We start from the raw sequence: 25504 nt of genomic DNA on the forward strand, positions 1-25504 counted from the left end.
ATTTCCTAAACTGCGGGTTTGAAAGGCAACATCTCCATTTTTTTCAAACCCGCAGTTTAGTAAATATACTCCAAGGTGTTCACTGAATAAATAACTGAATTGGGGGGTTTACAGACACTTCATGTACATTGTATTTAAAAATTGTGTATATCATTTGTTACTCTTTTAGTTCATTAAGCTGGGACCTCTGGGTGGGATCCAAATATTTTTAATTACTGCAGCCCTCACAGCCAGCCCTTGGAGATTGGGAAGAGCCACAGTCCTTTGCAGCACTTCACTGAAAGCTTCTCGGAGGGGGAGCCATGGTGTTTTATAGCCCCCCCCCTTCCATACAGGCACTAGACCTGCACTGACAAGCATGGGGCTGGTTTCACTACAGCAGGGGGTCACCCTTTTATTGTAGAAACCAGCCCAGGCTGCCTGGCACTGATTGAAGATTTGCGGTTGACCACACTGCCCCTGTTTTGTCTTAGACCGTACATTGTACATTGAAAATGTTTACTTACAGGTGGCAAATGTACTTCCAAATGTTCTTCTCTGATAAACGAGTCACATTAAAAGAGGCCTGCAGCAGGGAAGTGTGTTTCTAGGCACATTCTGAGCCATGTATCAAACATCTTCACACACACACAAAAGTGACAAATGTAATAAAAACAGTCCCACTCTAATGATTTATTGAAGCCATAAATCATGATAAGCTGTGCAGTCTACTAGGTGAAAAATAGAAAGGTTTATTCTATTGAAAGGGCTTGTACAAAAGGTGTAAGAGGCTTACATTTTCCGCAGTGCCCCCTTTTTCTATTTCTCTGCGCATCAAGGCCCCCTTTAAGTTTGCAGAGGCTTCTCTGTCACTTGGGATATCCTCTTGGTAAATCAGCTATCCAATGCAAGGTACTATTAATAAAACCATACTATCTTGTATCAAATAGTCTGGAGCTGCTAATGGTAGCCCCAGCATACAGGTGGCAGTGACCGATAAACGGCTTGAGATCTCTGGCTTCTACCATTACACTGAAATCATTGCTCTACCCCAGCAACAGTGCTCATTACTCCTCAATCAGTGACAGTGACCAATACCTGTGGGAGGCAGTGAGCCAGTGCAGTAAACGGACACCGCTATCTCAATCACTATTAGCTTCAGTTTGCATTGGCTCTACTACTGATAAAAACAAGGGAAACCTATATTGGTCTATAGACTCCCAAAAGTCTCACCTGGTTAAAAAAAGGAAAAGAGGAAAATAATAGTATACAAATATTTAACTTTTAGAGACCTGGGAGTAAATGTATTAAATAGCGTTTTTTGCAATTCGCCGATATCCAAGTTTTGCCTTTAAAGCCATTGCCATTTTAAATTTACCATGCAAAGTTGCTGGATATGCAAATCGCTATTTGATACATTTACCCCCTAGAGTAAACTACACATATTGGACCTGAGTCATTAAGGAAAGCAAAGCATAAAAAAGGAGTAACTTTGCAGCTGGGCAAAACCATGTTGCATTGGAGGACGAGGTAAATTTAAAATGTGGGGATAGATTTATAGTTGGGAAAGGGCATGTCCTAGATCAGTGTTGGCTAACCTGTGACACTCCAATTGTTGTGAAACTACAAGTCCTAGCATGCTTTGCCAATATATAGCAGCTTATTGCTGAATGGGTATGATGGGACTTGTAGTTTCACAACACCTGGATTGTCACATGTTAGCCAGTGTTAGCCAACACTGTCCTAGATCGACTTTACATTTCAGTGTAAAAATAGAGTTATCAAGTATTTCTGTAGCCAGTATATTTAACTACTGTGCAAAATAAGAAAAACATTTGCACCCCTTGCATTGTTACATGGTTTGTCCAGGAGCAAACTTACTCCTTTATTTTGCTTTGCTCTTCTTAATGATTCAGGCCCATTAGGTTTTCATTCATACAGGAGAACTAGGCAAATACATTTTAAGGTAACATAGTAACATAATTGATGAGGTTGAAAAAAGACACCAGTCCATCAAGTTCAACCTATTTTGGATCTCCTGCAATCCTGCACTTATATTTGAAATTGATCCAAAGTAAGCAACCGCCAATCTGTTTCAATTGTGAAAATCCCCCCAGACCCAATATTGCAGTTCTATTTTTACCCTATATCCACTAATATCCTTCATTTTAATTAACGGTCGTATCCCTGGATACACTTTTCTGCTAAAAAGCTGTCTAACCCTTTCTTAAACATATCTATTGAATCTGCCATCACAACATTCCCTGGCAATGAATTCCATATCTTGACTGCCCTTACTGTAAAGAACCCCTTTACTTTGCTGGTTGTGAAATTTCCTCTCCTCTAACCTTAGGGGGTGATTTTTTACATTGCACCAAATATGTAAAGATAACTACAGTATCAGAAGAATTATGGAAAGGTTTATTTTTGTGATCCTTGTCTGATTTAACCTTTCTAATGCCTACAAAATATATATTTTAATATGCTACCAAAAGAAATCCATATATGACCTAAAAAAACAAGTATAAAATCGCTTGAGTACATTAAGAAATTAAAAAATGCTTCCTGGCACAAATGGTGCATTACACAATGTTTCTAAAATTCAATATATGGAGAGGATGTCATGAGTATGTGAAGACTAAGTTTTAAGAAAGTAATGAAGATTTAGGTCAACTTGCATGAGGTACATTCAGGGGTAATTTTTAGGGGGTCTTACAAGGTTGAGATCCTAGCTATAGTTTATAAAAATTCTGAAATGATCATTGAAAATTAGATTTTCTAGGTAATTATACATTTTTCAGTAAGTTTTTTTTATTAAGTCAGTTGACTCTGTGTATCGTCATTTTAAATAAATCACCATTTACTTGACTTTAATTCCTCTCGCGTCACTTTCCTTTAGTGTAAGCCAGGCAAGCTTTAGAAGCTTCTTAAACACACACAAAAAATCAGCAGTATCTTGGAGAGCCAGAATCAAAGTCCACACCTCATTCAAAAAAAAAAAACCTGTGGAATGATTTGAAAATGACTGTTCATCAATGGTCCACATCCAACCTGATGGAACTTGTACTGCAAAGAAGAAAGGGGGAACATTGTCCAGATGTGCAGAGCTGGTAGAGAGTTACACATATATACTCACAGCTTTAATTGCATCTAATTTGTTTCTACAAAATATTAATACAATGAATCTTTATGTAATTAGTGTTTGATTTTTAGTTGCAAATAATTAAGAAAAAGTTTTAGACTTTGACAATACAAAGTAGTTTATGTTAATCAATGATATGAACTCCAGAATAAATATTGTTTTCTTTCATAATTTAAGAAATTAAGATGTGAAGGGAAATATTTCTTATAGGCGCTCTTTATATTTATTAACCTTTTTGTGCACACTTTTGTTGATATATGCATGTTTCTTTATTTTTGTACTTTTGTATAATTTTTGTGACAATTTAATTTCTTTAAACTCTGACTTGAATTACTAATAATGAGAACATGAATATGTGATACTCAGGACCCCGTGACCCTTACTAGAGGGTAAACACGCAGCACCATGCCAAACATGATGACTTTTGGGATTTGGGCTTGGCATGAAAGGATTGCATCCTAATTTAAAATAATTATATGTTTTTTATCCAAAAGACAACATGGGCTACAGATCTAACTACCAGCATGTCAATTCTCTAAGTGTAGCAGCATCTTGTAGAAGAATTCATAACCACATATGTAACATACCAGCTCACATTAATTATTTAAATTAGTGTCATAATAAACAAAGTGGTCTATAGAAAGAGTTTTGTATTTGATATTTTACATAGCACGGTACAAGAAAGTACAAGTTAATCAAATCAAATGGTACAGAGGGCAATGAATGCTCATGAAAGCTTACAATTCACCAGATGTATTTTGTTGCAGCCTTATTTGTTCTTGAGTATAAATAACCATGGCCTTATCTGTGTGGAGTTTGTATGTTCTCCCTGTGTTTGCGTGGGTTTCCTCCGGGTGCTCCGGTTTCCTCCCACACTCCAAAAACATACTGTAAGGTTAATTGGCTGCTATCAAAAATTGACCCTAGTCTCTACCTCTCTGTCTGTATGCATATGTCTGTGTGTGAGTGTGTGTGTATATTAGGGAATTTAGACTGTAAGCTCCAATGGGGCAGGGACTGATGTGAATGAGTTCTCTGTACAGCGCTGCGGAATTAGTGGCGCTATATAAATGATGATGATGATGATGAAATGGTATAGGTAACATTTAAATTGTTATAATAACTTTGGGAATATGATCATTTTATTCAAATTATCTCAGCCCAAATGTACAATGTGTTTTCAACTGACCATGTCTTATTTTCTGCTTTATTTGTCTCATGTTAAGAGCATATCAATTATGGATTTATTTTTTTATTGAATTCTTAAATATGTAAGAGATGTGTTAGCCTAAGATCATTTAACATTTTTATGCCAGTTTGGTTGGTTGTTGGGCCAAGGGTCATAGCTATTGATTTCTCTTGGCTAACTGTAAAAGCTGTAATTTCCCTAACATTTCTGTTTTTATCAAATAGTGATTGCAACGTTAGGTAAAAATAAGATATGTACAATAGCAGGTCATTCCCAAAGGTTGTATGTTTATATCATGATTGTAGTCCTCTAATCAAGTGATCTATGGCTAGATTAAAAAGAAAAGAAGTTGGACATACCAACTGGAGAGTTGTGTTAGCTATACTCAGTGGCCACATTTTTAGGTACATCTTTCTAGTACTGGGTAGGATCCCGTTTTCCCCCAGAACAGTCTGAATTCTTTGTGGCGTGAATTCAATCAGGTGCTGGAAGCATTCCTTAGAGATTATGGTCCAAGTTGCTGCAGATTTGACGCTGCACTTTCATGCAGCAAATCTTTTGTTCAACGGTTTCCTAAATGTGATCTATTTGTTTGAGGTTTGGTGACTGTGGAGTGCACTGATCTCATTGGGGGGAATTCAGTTAGCCACGAAGGGTCTCGCAGGCATTCTGGAGGCACTTTGTGGAAGAGATTTTAACAGAAATCTCCACTCATTTTACTATGGTAAAATTCTCCACTCAGTTGTACTCGCACCTCTGTGGGGCGCGAGGAAAGCTGAGTGGACATTTTTACCATGGTAATGGTGAAAAGGAGCAGCCGCGATGTTCCTCAGAACATCACAGCTAATTGAATTCAGAAACAGTGTGCTTTGTGAGATGGTGCGTTATGCTGCTGGAAATAGTCATTAAAAGATGGGTAAACTGTGACTATAAAGGGATGCGCATGGTCAGCTACAATATTCAGGTAGGCTGTGGCAGTTAAACAATGCTCAATTTGTATCAAGTCGCCTAATGTAGTAATATAAAAAAAAAATATAAAATTCCTGAACATCTAATACATTGACAGCTAATAAAAAAGATGTATATTATCACAAGATCGCGTTAGAGATGACGTTTCCTGGGGAAAAAACGCCTGTTCTTCACATGCTTCAGCCAAATATATCACACCAGTCCAGTATCTTGGATCAAATAGCCTCAGCTAGTTTTAATTAATAGCATCAACATAAACAAAACATAAATAAAATTCTATCTTGTACGGCTTCTTACTAATGCGCATGAAATACCTTCACATACAAAATAACAGCACTTACTGGTAACTAAATAGCAGTTTCTCTCTACAAGCATCTGACCTGTTCCCCAGGAGGTGAGAGACTGAGGAATCAACTCACAGCTTTTTTATTTTATCAGCACTTTACAAGTGCAATTCCTGATTACCAGCAGAGTGTCTGGTATGTTGGAAGACCCAGAATGGGACTGGTGAATGGAGCCCACCCTTTTCTCTCCATTCATAACCCCAGGGACCCCTACACTGACTTTTCCTAAAGCTGAATACAACCTTTGGAAAGCTCTTTCCTACAAACAATCTCCCTGGGGTTTCAAAACACATGTGAAAGAATTTCAGGACATTTATAACTTCTCCATTGCTTCTGTCACATATCCCCCCCCCCCTTGTTTCAATCTGAATTTGCCAGTTGGTATCCTAGCCTATAGTCTAAAGAGAATTTAAAATAGTGCAGAGCCAAGAATCACCTGGTTATTCTTCCATTGGTTTCTTTAATCTCGGACATCCATTTTAACAGAGCATGAGCTCTGATCAACCTAAATTTATGACTGAAAAAATAATACCTTAGCGTTTCTAACACCTATTTAATTACATGGGGCCTGAGTCAGTAAGGAACTTAGGCAAAACATTTCTTACTTATGTCTCCTGGACAAAACCATGTTAAAATGAAAGGGGTGAAAATAGTTTTCTATTTTGCACATAAGTTACGGTAAATACTGACTGTTTTTTCATGTAGCACACAAATATCAACTTTAAATTTCAGTGTACAAATAAGCTATCAAGAATTTGTGTGCTACATGAAAAAACAGTCTTCCTTTTCAATAATGCCACAGTAGTCAGATAGATCAGTGGCCAGAAAAAAATACTGCAAAATTCTTTCTGAGGCTTTTTCTACCCCTAGATGCCCTGCAGCTATGTGACCATGACCCAGGTCTACACTGTTCATCTATATGCCCTAAGAACTATTACGTGTTCCACAATATCTTCTCCCTTTTTGGACATTTGATAAAACAATCCTTGACTCATTGCCATGTTAGGGTATGACAATCTACTATCAGTCTCTACAGGGTTTCCATCCACCACTTGTACATTTTCCCTAGCCTTTACCAAAGTAGGGTCTATTAAGTCTTCTCTGGCAAAAATATATTTTTCCACTTCAAGATCAGGTATACAGTCAACATAGTTCAACCACCTTTCCTACTTCAGTATCCTGCACTCCACTGCTGCCCTCATCATTTTCCTACTCCCCAATCATGTTTGAGAAAGGAAACAGGTCAGACTCGAGGAACACTCCACCTTCACTATCAATATTATCAAACTGGTTTGGGTTATTTACTTGTGTAACCAACTGGGTTTCCCACAGCTTCCAGAAGTGGGAAAAATCTCTCTCCAATATAGCATCAAACCCCAAACAAGGAACTAATCCCCAGAGCTGCCAAGAGGAATTCAGGGCCCTGGTACAGCAACTTCATGGGGCCCCCCTTATAGCTGAGCATGGCAAAAAAAATTGTGACACCGCAAGTAGGAGTGGTCATACAATTGGTTGCCTGGCTGTGCATCATTGGGGCGTGTCTAGTAGGTGAAAAGCACTAGACCACCCTCCTACAGAAAAAACCCTGCATTACTGTGTACACCATTGGCAGAAGTGTGCAGTGCCCGCTCGCCGGAGCATGACATATGTTCCAGCAGTCCTGACTTTCAGCACAGCAAGACAGTGACCTCATAGTGCCTCTTAGTTGTGCCCTCATAGTAGAGGCCCAGTTAATGCTGTGGTAAATAGTCCTGCACACAATTCATAACATACCACATAGTAGAGTCCCCAGTTCACGTTATGCCCACTAATGCCCCCAATTCCTTTTATGCCACACATAAGTGCTCCAATTCATATTAGGCCTCACATAAGTGCCCACAATCACATTATGCCTTACATAAGTGTCCCCAATTCACAGTTACAGTGGGGAATACAATGGTAGAGGCCCACCAGAGGGGGTGTGGCCAGCCACTAGAGAGGTGTAACCAAACCACAAGAGGGGGTGTGGTAAGCCCACGAAGGACATCTAGTACCATAGTGTAGTATATAAAGAATGCATTGTGTACATAAAGAGTTCACAGACTTGGCCTGCACCTTACATTAGGCAGAACACTCACCAACAATTTGTATTGTCCTGCTAGAATCAGAACATTTGACAAACTGTCCTGCTCTCTCCTACCTGTTATTGTCACTTTCACCATATGTGGCTGCTGGTTTCTTTAGTTGCGGCTTGTATTGGTCCTGGAAATTTGGGGGCCCTATTTGAAGAAAAAAATGTGTACATTTAGAAAATTCCAGCCAGCCCCGGCGTTAAATCAGTAGCAGTCAGGATTAATAATTAGGCCTTCCTCCAGCCCCAACATTAAAATAATAGTATTCCCATTTAATTAATAAACCTATTTCCCTCCCTCCAAACAGCCCCAGCAATACATTTTTAGTATTTACACTTCATAAATATACCTATTTCCCACAACCATCACTGCCATTAAATAATTCATAGTCACATTTAATAAAGTACCTCATTCTCCCCAAACTCACCCCCACATACAGTAGCCCCCAAACCACCCAATCTTAAATTAATGGTCCTCACTTTTAAATTGCCTCACTATCACCCCACAAACAAAATAGCACTCATTAACTAGCCACACCTAACTCACACACACTACATTGTCACAAGCTCCCTGTGCCATCACACGCACTTCATTGCCACAAGCCCCTTGTGCCAACACACACACTACATAGCCACAAACCCCCTGTGCCATCACATACACTACATAGCCACAAAAGCCCATGTGCCATCACATACACACACTACCACAAGCTCCCTGTGCCATCACACACACATTACTGTGCCCCTTCATCATCACCATGCTGTGCCTTCTTATGATCACACTGTGCCCTCCAGGCTGCTTTACCCCACTTCACCTGGCCCCCCTTCATCACACTGTTCCATGCTGCCCCCCCTTCATCACTCTGTGCCATGCTACCCCCCTCCCATTCATCACATTGTGCCATGCTGCCCGCTTCCCCTTCATCACACTGTGCCATGCTGCCCCCCACCCTTTATCACACTGTGCCATGCTGCTCCCCCCCTATCCTTCATCACTGTGCCATGCTGCTCCACCCTCTCCTTCATCAATGTGGCATGCTGCTCCCCCCCCCCTTCATCACTTGGTGCCTTCCTTTCCCCCACCCCCTTCTTCATCACTCAGTGCCTTTCTCTCTCCCCCTCTTCTTCATCACTTGGTGCCTTCCTCTCCCCCACCCCCTTCTTCATCTGGTGCCTCTCTGCCCCCCTTGATCATCACTTGGTGCCTTTCTGCTGCCCCCACCCCCTTCTTCATCACTCGGTGCCTTTCTATTTTCCTCCACTTGCCTCCATTCCTTTACTTACCTTTTGTATTGGCTTCTTTCATCTCTTCTCTTCTGTCTTCTGCCTTCTTACTGGGTCCTCTGGTATTCCCACAGGAAATACCATGGAATCACACTATGTTTCTATGTTCACGTCACGGTAACAAAATGCATAGTATCCCCATGATTATAGAGTTAAGTAGACAATTGGCAGCAATATGGCCTAGGCCACCACATCTAAAACATCTCATCACATTTTTATCCAGTCTTATATGAGGCTGGAACCTTCTTGGCATAACTGGCCAATCTCCAGGTTCCAAGCCTACAATCTTTGGATGTTTCCCTTCCTCTTACCACCCAGCACCCTTTTCCCCTGGAATAGTCTTACCAGCAGTCACTGGAGATCATCATTGTGGAACTAGGGGCTGGTGAGTTGTACGCATCAATTCCTCAGCCACCACATACCTCTCCATCATCTCCACCTGCTGGTCTGCGTTTCTAGGATCCCCGTGGCTTACCCACTTTTGCAGAACAGCAGGCAGGTACTGTAGATTCTGATCCATCACAACCCTTTCCACAATCTGTGGCCCTGTCAAAGTCTCGGGTTGTAGCCACTTCTTGGTGTGATGGATGAGGTCATGTATTTGAGAGCGAGGAGGTTTAACCACTTGGTATCCCCAGTCATGTACTCCTTGTGCTCGGACAAACATTGTGATACCCAGGATTTTGGCTTTTAGCCAGCAACAGTGAGGCTTACATCAAAATATGCCCAAGACAGGAAGGGAGCCAATAAGCCTTGCCATTGACTTGTAGGTCAACTTTCACCCCTGTCCTTTCAAAAGTCACTAAATATGCTTCCACATCATTACCCTTGGACATCTTTTGCAGGAAATGACTGTACCAACTCTTTTACGGTTATGCAGTCCTGGTGCTGTTGCCTCAGGGCCTCCTCAATGGCTAACTGTTGTAGCTTCCTGCTGGGCAGCTGTAGCATGTAGTAAGGCTTTATATGCATCCTCCATCTTATGGTACTGTAATACAATCTTTTCCCAAATCCAAATAAATGGGTATCTGGCCCTTTAAATTTCAAATATAAATATTTCTCCTGCATACCTTTGTAAATAATGCAATGACATGATAGGGCCATTCTTTCCAGAAAACTGCTGTTTTTTTGGAGTGGCTCCTCGCATCTTTGTAAATAGACCATACTAGCCAACGTTGGCAAGTTGTTTCCCTGGAGGTCCGGGGACAGGTGGGTATGTGGGGGTAGGGTTCAAAGAATTGTGTCATTTGCCCCATCCCAAACTGTATTTTGAGCCAATGAAAACAGGCGGGGGGGGGCACAATGACGCATGCATGGCATCACTCAGGGCCATCTTTTCCATTGGGCACGATAGGCAGGTGCCCGGGGGCCCCACGGGCAAGGGGGCCCCATAGGCAGGGCACTTAATAAGAATAAATTATCCTGCAAAAGAAAAAACCCGCAAAAAAAACCTTCAAGGGTCACTGAGCAAGTACATCTATCTATATTTATCTATCTATCTATCTATCTATCTATCTATCTATATATATAGGGGCCCCGGTGCATGGCTTTTCCCGGGGGCCCATAATGATGTTAAGATGGCCCTGGCATTGCTAGGCCCCGCCCTCCATTTAATTTTACAGAGCTGGCCAGGATCCGGGAGAATTGCCTGATCCAGAAATTCGGGAGTCTCCCGGACATTCCGGGAGAGTAGGCAAGCATGAAATAGACCCCTTATTATGGAATAAACGTCCTTATCTTTTTTTTCATTGAAGCATTGGTGCTGGTCTGCTCATCCTTTCATGGACTCTGGTAATCTGTTTTGTACTGTGCACAGCCAACATCTCTTTAATCGAGTGCTGCCTCTATATATAAAGTGAAGATCTAGGGCCTGATTCATTAAGAATCTTAAGAAACTTCTTATTTTAGTCTCCTGGACAAAACCATATTACAATGGGTGCAAATTAGTATTCTGTTTTGCACATAAGTTAAATACTGCCTGTTTTTTCATGTAGCATACAAATATCAACTTTAAATTTCAGTGTACAAATAAGCTATCAAGTATTTGTGTGCTACATGAAAAAACAGTCAGTATTTAACTTATGTGCAAAACAGAATACTAATTTGTACCCCTTGCATGGATTTGTCCAGGAGACTGAAATAAGAAGTTTTTTAAGTTAAGATCCTTAATGAATCAGGCCCCTAGTCCTTTATCTTTTTTTATTCATGTGACCTAAATGGATCATTGTGAGTGCAAGAGGTGCAAGCTTATTTATACTGCATGTAGATTAGGTAGTAGGTACACATTCAGTGTTCGGGAATAATTATAAGCCATTAATAGTAATACTGTAGTTTACTTTAAGTAGAGTGTTCAGTCACTTGCACACAGCCAATACAGACAGATACCTGCAACTGCTGTGCACAGTAATCATATCCATGGTGACTCAGAACCAGCAGGATAAAATAGTCTCACTTTATTACTCTGTTCCCTCTACATCTCCTGCAGGCTGTCACAAAGATGTGTTATTGACTTCCTCCATGACATGAGGGTCTGTCTAACTCTGGATCCCCTCCTCCACAGCACACTGTAAACAAGTTCTTACCACCTCAGATGCAGGAGCATGTACGCTTCTGTCTGTCAGACTGATGTGTGAGTGAGGAAGACAGGAAGCTCAGTAACCCCATACTGTGGACTGTGCAACAGATCAGTATATTTCTGCCTTAGCAGGAAGCATCATGAGGGGCAACCAGAGAATTAGATGAGACAGGGTCTCAGTGATATTAACATGGAACTAAGCAACTGGGAAAGTAACTGTTTCACTACCATCATTTATACATTTCCCATTTATCTGATGGCAGTCCCTTATCTTAGGCACAACGGTTGTACTCTATCACATTACAGGTTTATTGCTCACAGCGTTCCTAATTATTTTAAAAACAGAAAACTAGGACACCCATGCCATGTGACATGATTTTTTTCATGGTCTTTCAATATATTTGCTTTCTTTAGGTTACAGGTGTTTATTCCCATAAATATTGTTAATCTAGAATCGTCTGAATTCTCTGCATGCTGACATTCAAAGTTCATGCCAAATCCTGGGACTTTAATGGGAATCAGAATTTTCAAAAGGGAATCCCTAAAACACAAAATAAATACCAAAAATTACATGTAAATCCTGCATGTTCCTGTGCTGCTCTGTTCCCTTATGCATGTCCCTGCAGTGCTCTAATCGCTGTTGCCTGCTTCTGTGCTGCTCTGTTCGCTCCTACATATTCCTGTGCTACTCTATTCGCTTATGCATGCTGCTGTTCTGCTCTGACTGCTGTTTCATGCTCCTTTTCTGCTCTATTTGCTCCTGTTCTTCTCTGTATGCATCTTCAGGCCCCTACACTGCTCTGATTGCTTCTACATGCCCCTGTGCTGCTCTGATCACTGTTGCATGCTCTTGTGCTGCTCTATTCGCTCCTGCATTCTTCTGTGCTTCTCTGCACGTTTATCCATGCCCCTGTGCTCCTCTGTTCACTCCTGCATGCCCCTGTGCTCCTCTGTTCACTCCTGCATGCTTCTGTGCTGCTCTGCACGCTTCTGCACACTTATGCATAGCCCCTGTGCTGCTCTGATCACTGTTGCATACTCTTGCGCTGCTCTATTCGCTCCTGCATGCTTCTGTGCTTCTCTGCACGTTTATCCATGCCCCTGCACAGCTCTGATCGCTCTTGCCTGCCCCTGTGCTCCTCTGTTCACTCCTGCATGCTTCTGTGCTGCTCTGTACGCTTCTGCACACAGCACTCTCAATCCCTGCGCAATTCTGCATGTATTCTAAAACAAAACATTAGGGTACCTATCAAATATCCTGGACACAGTACCACAGGTAGCAAAACTTTTGGGACCAAGTTTTACTTTGGATAATGGACCCAAAACTGAATATTAAAATAGAATCACATTAAACAGCAACAAATAAGGATACAAGTAAACATCATGAAATTATATAGACATTTGTTACACTGAAAGAAACCATTACAATTTCAGAAGGCATGCAAATATTTACAAAACCGTATCTGTTCAAGCCAACTAGTCATTTAAACTTTGTATTAACATCCGATTGGAAATGTGCCAAAGAATTTATACTCTAATCATAAAGCCTTCTGTGATATTAGCAGTCAGCAATGTAATTTGAAAGCCGGAATTAAATAAATAGAGATGTGTTTCATTCAACTGCTGAATGACCTTGGTCATAAGATAATGGCCCGTGTTCCTGTATCTGCCATTTGATATGCCAGCTTTATTCCTTCCTGTTTCCATCATTTAGACAAAGACAGCTACATGTAATGAATTACTTTATGTAAAAATATATGAGGCAAGTAGTTTAATTAACGTATGATGTAAGATGTAGAAAAATATACATTTATATCCCTACAAAGGTTACAAAAGGGTCACAAACTGTACAGGGCGTAATACATTTGAGTTAATGAAGTGCTGCATTAATGATTATTGCTGCAAGTCAGGAGGAATGTGGTTGAATAAAGCAAGTGAAGAAAGTTTAGATATTGTAAAAAATGGAGGGAGAGTTTATCAGAAGAAGGAGCCAGTCTCTATACAATAGAAGGGACAGATGGATAATGGAGTTTAAGTATCCTCTATTTTTAATAAGGAAGTAAGAACAAGATATTCAGATGAAGAAAACGGGCCTTATTTTTAGTGCTATTTCTAAGTGGAATTACACAACAGATATAGACATATATTAATGTTATTTGAGTAGAGAGTGTATCTTACTGACTTATTTTTTTTTCAATATGATGAACCAGCTCTGTGAATGAAATATTTTATAACATGTGTTGTGGATACTGCTGCACCATTACAGAAGTGCTTTTTACATTATGTCACCTCCATAGATCAATAAATAAATTGTCTTGTTAATGTGGACCTGTCATGCATGTTTGAAAAATCTAACACTAGGGATGTGCACCGGCCACTTTTGGTGTCTCGTGTTTTGTGTTTTGGATTCGGATTTGCTTGAGGTTTTGGGTTCGGATTTGTTTCGCAAAACACCTGATGAAAGGTTTTGGTTCGGATTTAAGGTTTTGGATTTATTTTGAAAAATAAAGCACAGCACAGCACAGCACGAGATATAGCAGGACAGAGGACCACCTAACACAACCTCCCTCTACCCTGATCAATGCCCCAGTGAAGATGGCGGCGGCTAGCGGGGAATTTATAGAATACGAGTATCGCGACATCCGACAGCGGGATTATGACTCAGAGCCTCGGTTTCAGTTTTGCAATTGGCGGGAATACCCGGATCTGTCTCGGATCCGGCTCGGATCGGCAACGTTCGGGTGGGCTCGGATTTCAGATATCCGAGCCCGCTCATCTCTATCTAACACTGATAGTACAGCCTGTGTAAAAGCCTAACGGCAATGTACTGTCATGGTCACACAAATTATTCTCAAGAATATTAGCTATCAACTGCTATAGCTTTCTTATTATTTATGTAAATTAGTTGTTGGTGGTGCAGTGGTTAACGTTGTTGCCTGATTCATTAGTGATCTTATCTTGTGCAAAAGTTAAGATGCTTATTTTAAGAAGAAACAGAGAGATGAGAGTGAAGTTAAGATGGATTTTCATCTTAACTTAAGAAATTCTTCACTTACGCAGTGGATTTTGCTTCTTATCTCCCTTTTCCGGGCATGAACAGAGTGGATTTGCTTAAGATAAGCAAAAAACGGCAAATAAGATCACTGATGAATCAGGCCCTAATTCTTTGGGTTTCATTCAGACCAGAGTGCTATTTGAGTGAAGTTTGTATGTTCACTCAGTGTTTGCACGGGTTTCCTCTGAATACTCCAATTTCCTCCCAATGTCTGAAGATATACCAGTAGGTTAATTGGCTTTTTATTTAATTGATCTGTGTGTGTGTGTGTGTGTGTGTGTGTGTGTGTGTGTGTGTGTGTGTGTGTCTACAAATTAGATTGTAAGCTCTACTTGGGCAGTGATTGATACCTCTGAAAAAAAAAATTCTGAATGTACAGGTATGTGGAACATGCTGACATTACATAAATAAAAGGATAACTACAATAACAGCAGATCAGGTTCAGAAGTATGAAAATATACCTCATATATGGAGATTCATGGAACATGTAAAACCATTACCGCACGTTAATATACAGGTTTGTGGTATATTACCCAGAGTTGCATTTGCCAGATAAGAATTTCAATAATCTGGAGCATCATACCTAAAATATGCCTAAAATGTGTGAAGTTACATTTAAAATTACCCTTGTCTTTTTCCACACTGTATTTGGTCATTCTCTATCTCAATAAATTGTTTAGCAGTGCTCCTCACAGTAACTGCAGGAAGAAACATTTTGAGATTATTGGCCTCATGTAAAGATGAATTTGAGTCTAAAATGCAGGAAAAAATTGCATCTGAAAAAAAAGACCCATTGCACATAACTTAACCAAGGGCAGGGCCATCTTTTCCATTGGGCACGATGGGCAGCGGCCCGGGGGCCCCACGGGCAAGGGGGCCCCATAGGCACGGCTCTTAATGAGAATAAATAATCCTGCAAAATAAAAAAACCTGCAAAAAAAACCTACAAGGGTCACTGAGCAAGTACATCTATCTCTATCTCTATATATCTATATCTGTATATATATCTGTATACATCTATCTATCTCTATCTCTATATATCTATATCTATATCTGTATCTGTATCCATCTATATATCTATATCTATATCTATATCTAGGGGCCCCGGTGCACTGCTTTGCCCGGGGGCCCATAATGTTGTTAAGATGGCCCTGACCAAGGGTAGAATACAGATATCTGCATTTTTATGTACAAGTAGAAATAGCAGCTCCTTTGCTGGTTATAGCAGTGTTCTCAGGGATTTTTCTTTGTATTTGCTCCTTTCAGGATAACCTCACCCTTTCCAGCACCTGCTGTAAGCCTATAAATTGAGCAACTTTCCTTTCTGTTTTTTTTGTTTGAGAGGCATGCTCTGGTATCAGTGCCTGATGGGGAGCGCTGGTGCTATGTTACCGGTGGAGGTTCTTGGGATACTTCTTGGTAAGTTAGCTCTCAATTTTAAAAAGCACATATATGTATGACCAAAAAATAGGGACTCTCACTGATTAGCGTTAGGACCACCCTAGTAGCAGAAGCGCCGTGAGAGGGCAAGTGGCTTATCATGCATGTGCAAATGTGTGTAACTGAATTCTGCATTTTTATGTACAATTAGAAATAGCAGCTTAGTTACTGGCTAACAGCGGTGTGCTGGGGGATTTTTCTCTGTATTTGCTCCTTTCAGGATAACCCCGTCCTTTCAAGCACCGGCTGTTAGCCTATAAATTGATTGAGCAACTTTCCTTTCTGTTTTGTATGTTTGACAGATATACTGATAGTAGTCCAGGTCTACGTCTGTTGCATTTACTTGAACGCGCCCATTTTGTAGTTTGCCTACACTTGCGCTCCCCTTGCCTTCTTGATCCACCTCTGTAAGCATAAGGCATCATATACGAAAGAAGCAACTATCAGCATTCAGTCTCAAGTGTAAGTCTTTTTTGTAAATATGCGCAGTAGTAAAATTCGTATTCGTATTTTACACTACACATATGGGCTTGTGACAACTCTACAAAATACCCTCTATCACTGTGTATGACATAATCATTAAAGAACAGCTTTTATTTTCCTTCTTCTTTTCTGGTTTTCTGAACTCTCTGGATAACAGGTTTCCAGATAAAAGATCCCATAATTTATACTTATTCTGCATATTGCTGAAATAATGGGAGTGTTTATATGTAACTAAATCTATCTTCCCTATTCCTTTGAAGAAAAATCAGACCTTTTACTGAAACCCCTGCCGTTTATATGATGTAGCTGTTCCCTGTAATTATTTGTACTAGAGGCATCTGCAAGAGGTTTGCAGGAATACTGTCTGAAAGAGCCATAATCCAATATGCAGATGACTAAATATCCCGACACCACTCCAATCAGGAGTTGTCTGTTATTTCAGTCAGTGCCTATGTCATCTCCAACAGAGCTCCCCACTACAAGTGTCACAGGGGATTGATGCAAAGGTGTGCAAAAGGTGTGGCTACCTCTGGGGGCGACCACTGTACTAGTCTATGATAAAAAGGAAGAAGGTGAAGTCCCTCCCAAAGTTAGGAGACACCTTTACACATCTGCAACCAGTAGTAGTGTGGTGCTTATCTAATTTGCATCTCACTGGGTAGTGCAGGAGGGTGAGCCTGGGTGATTGGGTTATAATCTCCCAGTTAAAATAAATATTCTGATCAGGATTATTGAATTCACACACAAGTGTACAGTCTGTATTGACATATCAATCATAAACTGCTTGCTGTGTCTTTTCATTTAATGCGGCGGTTCCCAAAGTGTGCGCCGCGGCTCCCAGGGGTGCCGCGGTGCTGTCACTGGGGTGCCGCGGGCCAGCCCTAGAAAAAAGAAAGAAAACAGAAATTTACCAATCCGTGCGGCGCCGGGACCCAGCAGCCTCCTCTCTCCCGCAGCTGTCACTGAATGACGTCAGTGACAGCTGCGGAAGAGAGGAGGCTGCTGGGTCCCGGCGCCGTGCGGATTGGTAAGTTTCTGTTTTCTTTCTTTTTTCTATGGCTGACTCCTGGCGCGGGGCAGAGTGAGAGGAACAGAGGAGGAGGACAGAGGGTAGAGGAGGGGGATAGTGGACAGAGGAGGAGGACAGAGGGCAGAGGAGGGGGACAGAGGGCAGAGGAGGGGGACAGCGTGACAGAGAGCAGAAGAGGGGGACAAAGGGCAGAGGAGGGGGACAGAGGGCAGAGGAGGAGGACAGACGGCAAAGGAGGGGGACAGACGGCAAAGGAGGGGGAAAGAGGGCAGAGGAGGGGGACAGCGTGACAGAGAGCAGAGGATGGGGGGCACAGGAGGGGGACAGCGTGACAGAGAGCAGAGGAGGGGAGCAGAGAAGGGGGACAGTGTGACAGAGAGCAGAGGAGGGGAGCAGAGGGTAGAGGAGGGGGACTGCGTGACAGAGAGCAGAGGAGGGGGACAGAGGAGGGGGACAGAGGAGGGGGACAGCGTGACATAGAGCAGAGGAGGGGGACAGAGGGCAGAGGAGGAGGACAGAGGGCAGAGGAGGAGGACAGAGGGCAGAGGAGGAGGACAGAGGGCAGAGGAGGAGGACAGAGGGCGGAGGGGGACAGAGGGCTGAGGAGGGGGACAGCGTGAGAGGGGGCAGAGGAGGGGGACAGCGTGAGAGAGGGCAGAAGAGGGGGACAGCGTGAGAGAGGGCAGAGGAGGGGGACAGCGTGACAGGGCAGAGGAGGGGGACAGCGTGACAGAGGGCAGAGGGTCAACGTGAGAGAGGGCAGTGTGTCTGCATGCAGAGGGGTCAGTGTGTCTGGATGCAGAGGGAGCAGTGTGCCTGGATGCAGAGAGGGCAGTGTTCCTGGATGCAGAGGGGGCAGTGTTCCTGGTTGCAGAGGGGGCAGTGTTCCTGGTTGCAGAGGGGGCAGTGTTCCTGGTTGCAGAGGGGGCAGTGTTCCTGGTTGCAGAGGGGGCAGTGTTCCTGGTTGCAGAGGGGGCAGTGTGCCTGGATGCAGAGGGGGCAGTGTTCCTGGTTACAGAGGGGGCAGTGTGCCTGGATGCAGAGGGGCAGAGTGTCGATGCAGAGGGGCATTTTTGCATACAACTAAATAAGTATTTCTGTCGTGACCTAAATACTTATTACAATTTTTTGACCCAACTACTTCTAAAACAGGACTGCTCAGTAATTATTTTGGAGGGGTGCCTTGAAAAAATTTGGAGACTCTAAGGGTGCCGCGAACTGCAAAAGTTTGGGAACCACTGATTTAATGTGTTTGTCCTATATTGCAATGTTTTAGCCATTGTTTAATGTCCACCCCAATATACTAAATTAATTTTTATAGTGAAGCGTGGGGATATTAATTTTTTTTTTACTGATTTTTTTCAATTAGCTTTCCATATGCATTTTGTATTTACACACCTCCCTAATTTTTAAGCCGTTTTAATAGATGATAGAGCTTGTAACATATAAAAAAATGTCAATATTATTTCCTATCTATTCCAATGAACAGCTAACATCCATTGGTACTTGAAAACTAGAAAATGCTGACTTAAAATCTCCAATATAGCATACCTTTTTTTTTAAAAGAAATTGTGTGCACTGCAATATTTGAAACTACATGAAAGGTGCATTAAACCTGGAAAGCTGTGAATGAACCAAATGTTGCTGGATGTGACTTATTGTTTGTGATAGCAAGAAGAGAATACTCCATTACACTTTATTGTTAACAAAAACTTCAGTAGTATGTTAGAGAACGACTGAATAGCTTCTTTTACATACATGTTTCAGGGGTGTAAAGAAACTTTGACCAGATAAAAGGTTCACACCAAGGTACTACACTTGAGAAAACTAACCAAAAGTGATGCAGGAAATTAGAGTAATTGATGGAAACCTTGATGCCAGCGTCTGACCTTGGACCAGTCTGTGTTTGGTCATTGTGGACAGAAAGATTGTGAGTCAGTCTGGCTGTGCCAGTTATAAGCAGGGTGCCAGTTCTACAGGATACTTATTGCAGGACAGAGAAGATGTGTGTTGGGCTATCAGGGATAAGTTGAAAATCGTAGTAATGAATGATCCAGGAAGAAATAACAGTGCAGGTTCACAGTCAATGAAAGTGATGGCTGTGAGTAAGGGCAAGGGAGGGAGTGAATTAGGCTAATGGTGAGGAGGTGAGATGCTGAGTACTGTGATTCGTGTATACTGTATGTGAATATTCTGTTGAGGTGATACAAACCGGGGTTAGTCATGAGTAGCAAATTGCAGGTATGAGTCACGGAGAACTGAGCGTAATGAAGCCATTGAGCAGTATAAATGTTAGGAAAGTAATAAAGCTACGGATACTATGCAAGACGAGGAGCAGGGATAAAGCTGCAGTCACACATGATGGTTACATTTAGGGGTTAATAGAGAAGGAGGAGTTAGAATCAGTGAGTAGTACTGCTAGGATCATGCACGCTGCTTGGAGAGAGGAGTTAGCAGCGAGTGGCTAATTCAATTGTGAGGTAAGAGAGGGATTGGGATAGTGAATGGATCGCGCATTCTGCTGTGAAATTAGGCTGGCGGTCAGTAATTGATATGGAGGATGTAGTGAGCAATAACTGCACGGTGCAGTGACAGGGGTTAGTAGTGGAGCAGAGCTGGGATACTGCTCAGATTAGAAGGGGTTATTGTCCTGATCCCCCCTCCCCTCCTGACAGTACATTGGAGGAGTTGCATTCATTTGCAGAACAGTCTGGCGTTGGCTATCACCAGGGAAAGCTCTGATACACGGGACTTTAAATCACCTCCTCCAGCAGCCAGATCACAGCTGAGACAGTGCAGATCACTATCCCCCGGCTCCAAATCCCTAGCTCCCTATGTCTTCTCCCTTCTGTTTCTCCGCCCCGTGTTTATCTAGAAGTGACTTCATCACACTCTTTGCCACGGCTGTGTGGCTGGTACTCTTGCTCTGATCTTTGATCCCATACAATCATATGATATTTTGGAGAGCTGGATGCACAACTTGCCCTTGAGTTACATTATCTTCTATTTTGTGAGATGTGGACTAAACCTAGGGAATAGATGATTATCTGAGATCAGCTGCGTCCTTGCGAGGAGAGGAAGATGCACATGCAATAATATCACACCTGGAGTCTGTACAAGTGTTATTTATAGAAGGGATCATTTGATTATGATCAGCACGTATGGGGATCCCGACACATGGACCTGTATCTTGCTTGATGCTAATCTCTTCTCTCTGGTCACAGTGCTGAATGCTTCCTACTCTTCCATTGGGCTGGCTCTGTGTGTTTTACGCTGCTCTCCAGGCTCTTGGAAGTGATCGTGTTGGGGAGGTTGAGTTCACGGTCGGATGCTGTGTACTATCTCCATCACCTTGGACCTCTTTGCACCTGATTCTATGTAATTCATAGTCTGCAATACTTTGGGCTGTTTCAGTCTTTACTTATTGATTTCATAAGGCATCATTGCGACACCTTGATATTGAGCATTGGTTACCTGTGACATAGGGATCTGGAACTAATCACGTTGTATTGGCGGATCATCCTTGGATTTCAGAGCTGTACTTGGTTTACTTTACAATCTTAAGAGCTACCTGATACATTTGTCTGGTCCTTTGGGTCGTTCCAAGAATAATTTAAGCCGCTACCTGTGGGAGCCTCATCTCTTCAGTGTTGTCCATGATGCCCCTAAGTGCCTTTTCCGGCACTCGCTCTCTGAGCCCTGCCGCTATATCACGCAGTCTGTCCCGCCTCCGGGAGTACCGCACCCGCTCCCGGATCATGCTGTCTCTCGGGGTCTCCCAGATGGTGTTAGGATGTCTCATTGTGGCTGTCAGCTTCGCAGCCTTGGCTCTCACCACCTCTGCCAGGGTCAGACACTCATGCCCGTTCTGGGCAGGCTTCTCGGTAAGTACATTTTAACTCCCCCCCTACCCATTGGGATACCAGTTGAATGTCTTGTTGCAGCGGATAGTAATAATATAATCTACACATCTTCCATAACCTTATCTTTACTCAGCAGCTACATCCCAAGATGTATATATTGCTTATGATCTTATTTGAGGATAAACCGGTTATAGAAAAATAACTTTTGCCACATAGATGCCGACTATCTATGCTATATCTATATCTATATCTATATCTATATCTATATCTATATCTATATCTTAAGCTAGTGGTCTGTGCCAGCACTGTCAGGCGACATTTGGTGATGCCCCTGATTTTTCATTTTGTTCTTACACAGGATAGGTTTAATTGGTTATTATAGGTAATTTATGTGCCCAGCTATATGTGTGGGCAATTTCTAAAAACGATTTAAACTCATATACAAAGATTGTGTAATTCATTTTTGAATATTGCTTTACATATTGTAGGTGTAGTATTTACCTTTTCATTGTTAAAATGTTTTTTTTTCCAAAAATGTGGAACAGTGTTGGTTCTATATAAATTAAATGTGATCATATATTTATAATAATTGTATTTCAGCAACCATTAGTCAATTTTTACCAAGCAGAAAAGAATGGATAGCTGCATTATTATTAATGAGCGGATTGTGATGTATGTAACCTGGGTAGCCTGACTAAGTAAGAGAATAGAGGAAGAGACAACACCAAGTGAGACCTACCTGCTGTATAAGAGACTTGTTGAGGCACAGTGAAACTGACCATCCAGTTGTTCTAATACAGAAAATAGCAAAATACAATATCTACTAGAACAGCCTACACGCCTACTACTTCTGTCTCTATCTATGATCCACTCTTTCAGTGCACATTAAAATCATGTATTTGGCTGACATAAGTTAGTGGCAGAGAAGAAAAACTCAGTGTCTAATGTATGACTTACACACTTACACCAGAGCTACTCTATGGGCTAGATTTACTAAGCTGCGGGTTTGAAAAAGTGGAGATGTTGCCTATAGCAACCAATCAGATTCTAGCTGTCATTTTGTAGAAGGTACTAAATAAATGAAAGCTAAAATCTGTTTGGTTGCTATAGGCAACATCCCCACTTTTTCAAACCCGCAGCTTAGTAAATCTAGCCCTATGTGTTGGCCTACTCACATCAGTTCACCTTATATCAAGAACAGGATGTGTCTGACATGTCTTATCCAATAGGTTAACAGTATGACCATGGAGTACATGGGGTACATCCTCCCAATTACTTTCATAGCTATCGTCAGTCACTATGGCATTCTATGACTATGTTTAAATTAATGTGTGATGCTATTACTGTGTGTATGTATGCTTGCTTGTGTATGTCTATGAGAATGCTTTTATTTTGTTCAATGGAAATCAGTTCATACAATACTTTTGGGCCTTCAGTGGTCTGGGTCCTGTAGGTCTACTAAGATCATTTTTCTTGCCATTGAGATCAAGAAATATAAAGTTTCTTGTTAGGAGGCTGACACAGGGGCATGCACAGACCAAAACAAGTCTTTCAAGGGGGTTTAATTTGAAGTTAGATCTGTTAATCTCTTAACAATCTGTCTTACAAATGATGCCAGTATTGATGGTATATCTACAAAATTATTGTAAGAATAAGTTTGTATCAAATGATTAGGAGATTATGTCCTTTAACTGAGCCAGTTATCTTTTGAAGAAATTTTAAGTTGTGAATAACGGCTAAATAATATAAAAAATGGGAAAAGTTTCTTTGGTTGCTGTTCCTTATAAAGTCTTCTGCTGGCTTCACACAAATCTACAAGCCCCAGTTGCTTTCTATGACTCTCTCTTACTGGTTGTACATCTAGTGCTACTTAATTTATGGAGAGAAGAAAATGAGCTGTGATTCTGTGTTTCTCCTGAGGGGATCCGCAGAGCAGCCAGCAAATCAGCTGCAGATGCTTCAAGGACAAGGGCATTTTACGTCTAGAAAAACAGTGAACCGAACCTTTCCCCCGGCAGGTTGAGAAAATACGGATAGACCAACTCTCTATGTGCACTATGTTCACAGAGCCATATGCAGTGGGTTTTAGTGCTCAGTATGGGGGGGGGGGGTTGAGGCTACTATCACCAGGAACTACATGTCTCTACATCAGTCTCTTACTGGCTCATAATCCTAGTCATGCTTTTTGTGCCTTTATAACATGTGTAATTCTGTAGGTGAGAAATAATGCAACTTTTCAAAGAACTTGAAGCACAAATGTGAACTGCATGGCACTATGGAAATGTAACTCAGGAAGTAGCTGTAATCAGCACATTAAATTCATTGTATATTTTTTATTTTATTTTTTCTTGTTTTAGAATAATAGTATCCACCTATATAATAATAATAATAATACAAAATAAACCAATACTACATACATGTATTTATAGGTATATTATGCTTGGTGTGAGAAAAGCATTGGCAAGCTCAATTGTAGGCAGTCACTGGCACTTACTGCGAATCATTTCAGTTCTGAAAATCTTTGTGTATTTTGGGTTGTATTTTGTTAGCATGTTTTTGATGTTTTTTTTGACAAATGATGACGCTTTATGTTTGAAGGCATAATTGAGCTTTTCTGTACTGTGAAATGTAGTGGCAGCAATTACATATAAAGTGGAGTAATGACATTAACACTACCCATGAAACAATACAAGGGACTATTACAGCCAACATTATAATGCAGAGTTGTGGTGAGCTTTGAAATAAAATTACATAATTTCACATAATAACTAAATTATCCACTGTGTCAAACATGTCCTGTATTGTAGTGCAAAGGTGACTTTTGTATATATACTCTACATGCTTTTGACTGTTGAATTGCTTGCTAGAAGTACAATGTTTACCTCATGCAAGGATGAAATATAGGGGTAATAGCAATGTATGTTACTTAAAGCAAAAGTGTCCTCTATTCTTGGAGTAAGCCCAAACATTTCATACAGTTTAGATTCATGTGGTGTTATTACAACGCAAAGCCCGATGTAACTTATTGATGGCACATCACTATGTATCACACTTTGTTTAACTCTGGTGCAGTTGATTTTGCACTTTGCTTACAAGTATGTTCACACCTCAATTATATTGTCCATCTACTCACACACTTTTGTAGTATGATTGCCACTTCCTTGCACGTCTTAAATATAAGAGCGTCAAGGGCGCCCCATACAGTAGCCCGGTGCCTCCTCTTCTCCGCTTACCTTCAATTTGTTTGAATCTCCTTAACCCTCCACTTCTGTTGATGTGTGATTTAGTCTCTGTTTTTGCTCAAGAACTAAGTTTTTATTAAGTCATTTGCACACCATATGCATTTTCTATGGTAATTACTCTCTCATGTACAAGTTATTGTATTTGTCTATATTGTATAGCCTCCTTTGGGTAACCCTTTTTCCCCCCATTTGTACCCCTTTACCCTTGAGAAAAAATTGTAATAAAAATCTATTGATGATAAAATATAAGAGCGGCAAAAATAAATATATCAAATCATTCTCTACTTCTATGTTTGGATCCCCCATCTCATTAAAGTTAACTATTTTTACTTTTATTTTTAAATGTATTGCTTGTTCTATCTGTATTGCTATTATTGGGCACCATTTATGTCCTTTTTAAGTGTCATATTTATGTTTTTTTATTTTATAAAAAAAACTATTGGTTTCCATGATAAATACACCAAACTGTTGCATGGTTTATCTCGTGCTCCTAGAGCGAGCAAACTTCACCGTTTGAAAGTAGGAGTTAATGAGACTTCTGGGGTGATGTTAAATAAAAAAGCTTTTGTGATATTGCCATGTAGGTCGGCTCACAGTTGTGAGTAGATCATAATGACTTTGGCTTAGTCACTTTGTTTCCTTATTTCCAAGGCATCAAAATCTAGAGAAGATCTAGATTGTCAGCTCAGTTGTGCAGGGAACAGTGCCGGAACAATCCTGTGTTCATCACAGCATAAAATTGTAGGCACTATAGAAATAAATAAATGTAGATTATTATTGATACTGAACATCCTGATTC

At 41.1% G+C, this 25504-nt stretch overlaps 1 protein-coding gene across 1 annotated transcript in view; it reads left to right on the forward strand.

Annotated features, from left to right (window-relative positions):
• Nucleotides 1-20079: 20079 nt before the first annotated feature.
• Nucleotides 20080-25504, forward strand: part of ENTREP2 (endosomal transmembrane epsin interactor 2) — a 649682-nt gene continuing 644257 nt past the window's right edge. Inside the window, exon 1 of the mRNA XM_075208108.1 lies at nucleotides 20080-21484. Within this exon, the coding sequence (XP_075064209.1) occupies nucleotides 21257-21484 (228 nt within the window). The 5' untranslated portion in view covers nucleotides 20080-21256. The remainder of the gene's footprint in view (nucleotides 21485-25504) is intronic.

Source organism: Mixophyes fleayi, chromosome 4 (assembly GCF_038048845.1).
Source record: "Mixophyes fleayi isolate aMixFle1 chromosome 4, aMixFle1.hap1, whole genome shotgun sequence".
In the NCBI taxonomy this organism is placed as follows: Eukaryota; Metazoa; Chordata; class Amphibia; order Anura; family Limnodynastidae; genus Mixophyes; species Mixophyes fleayi.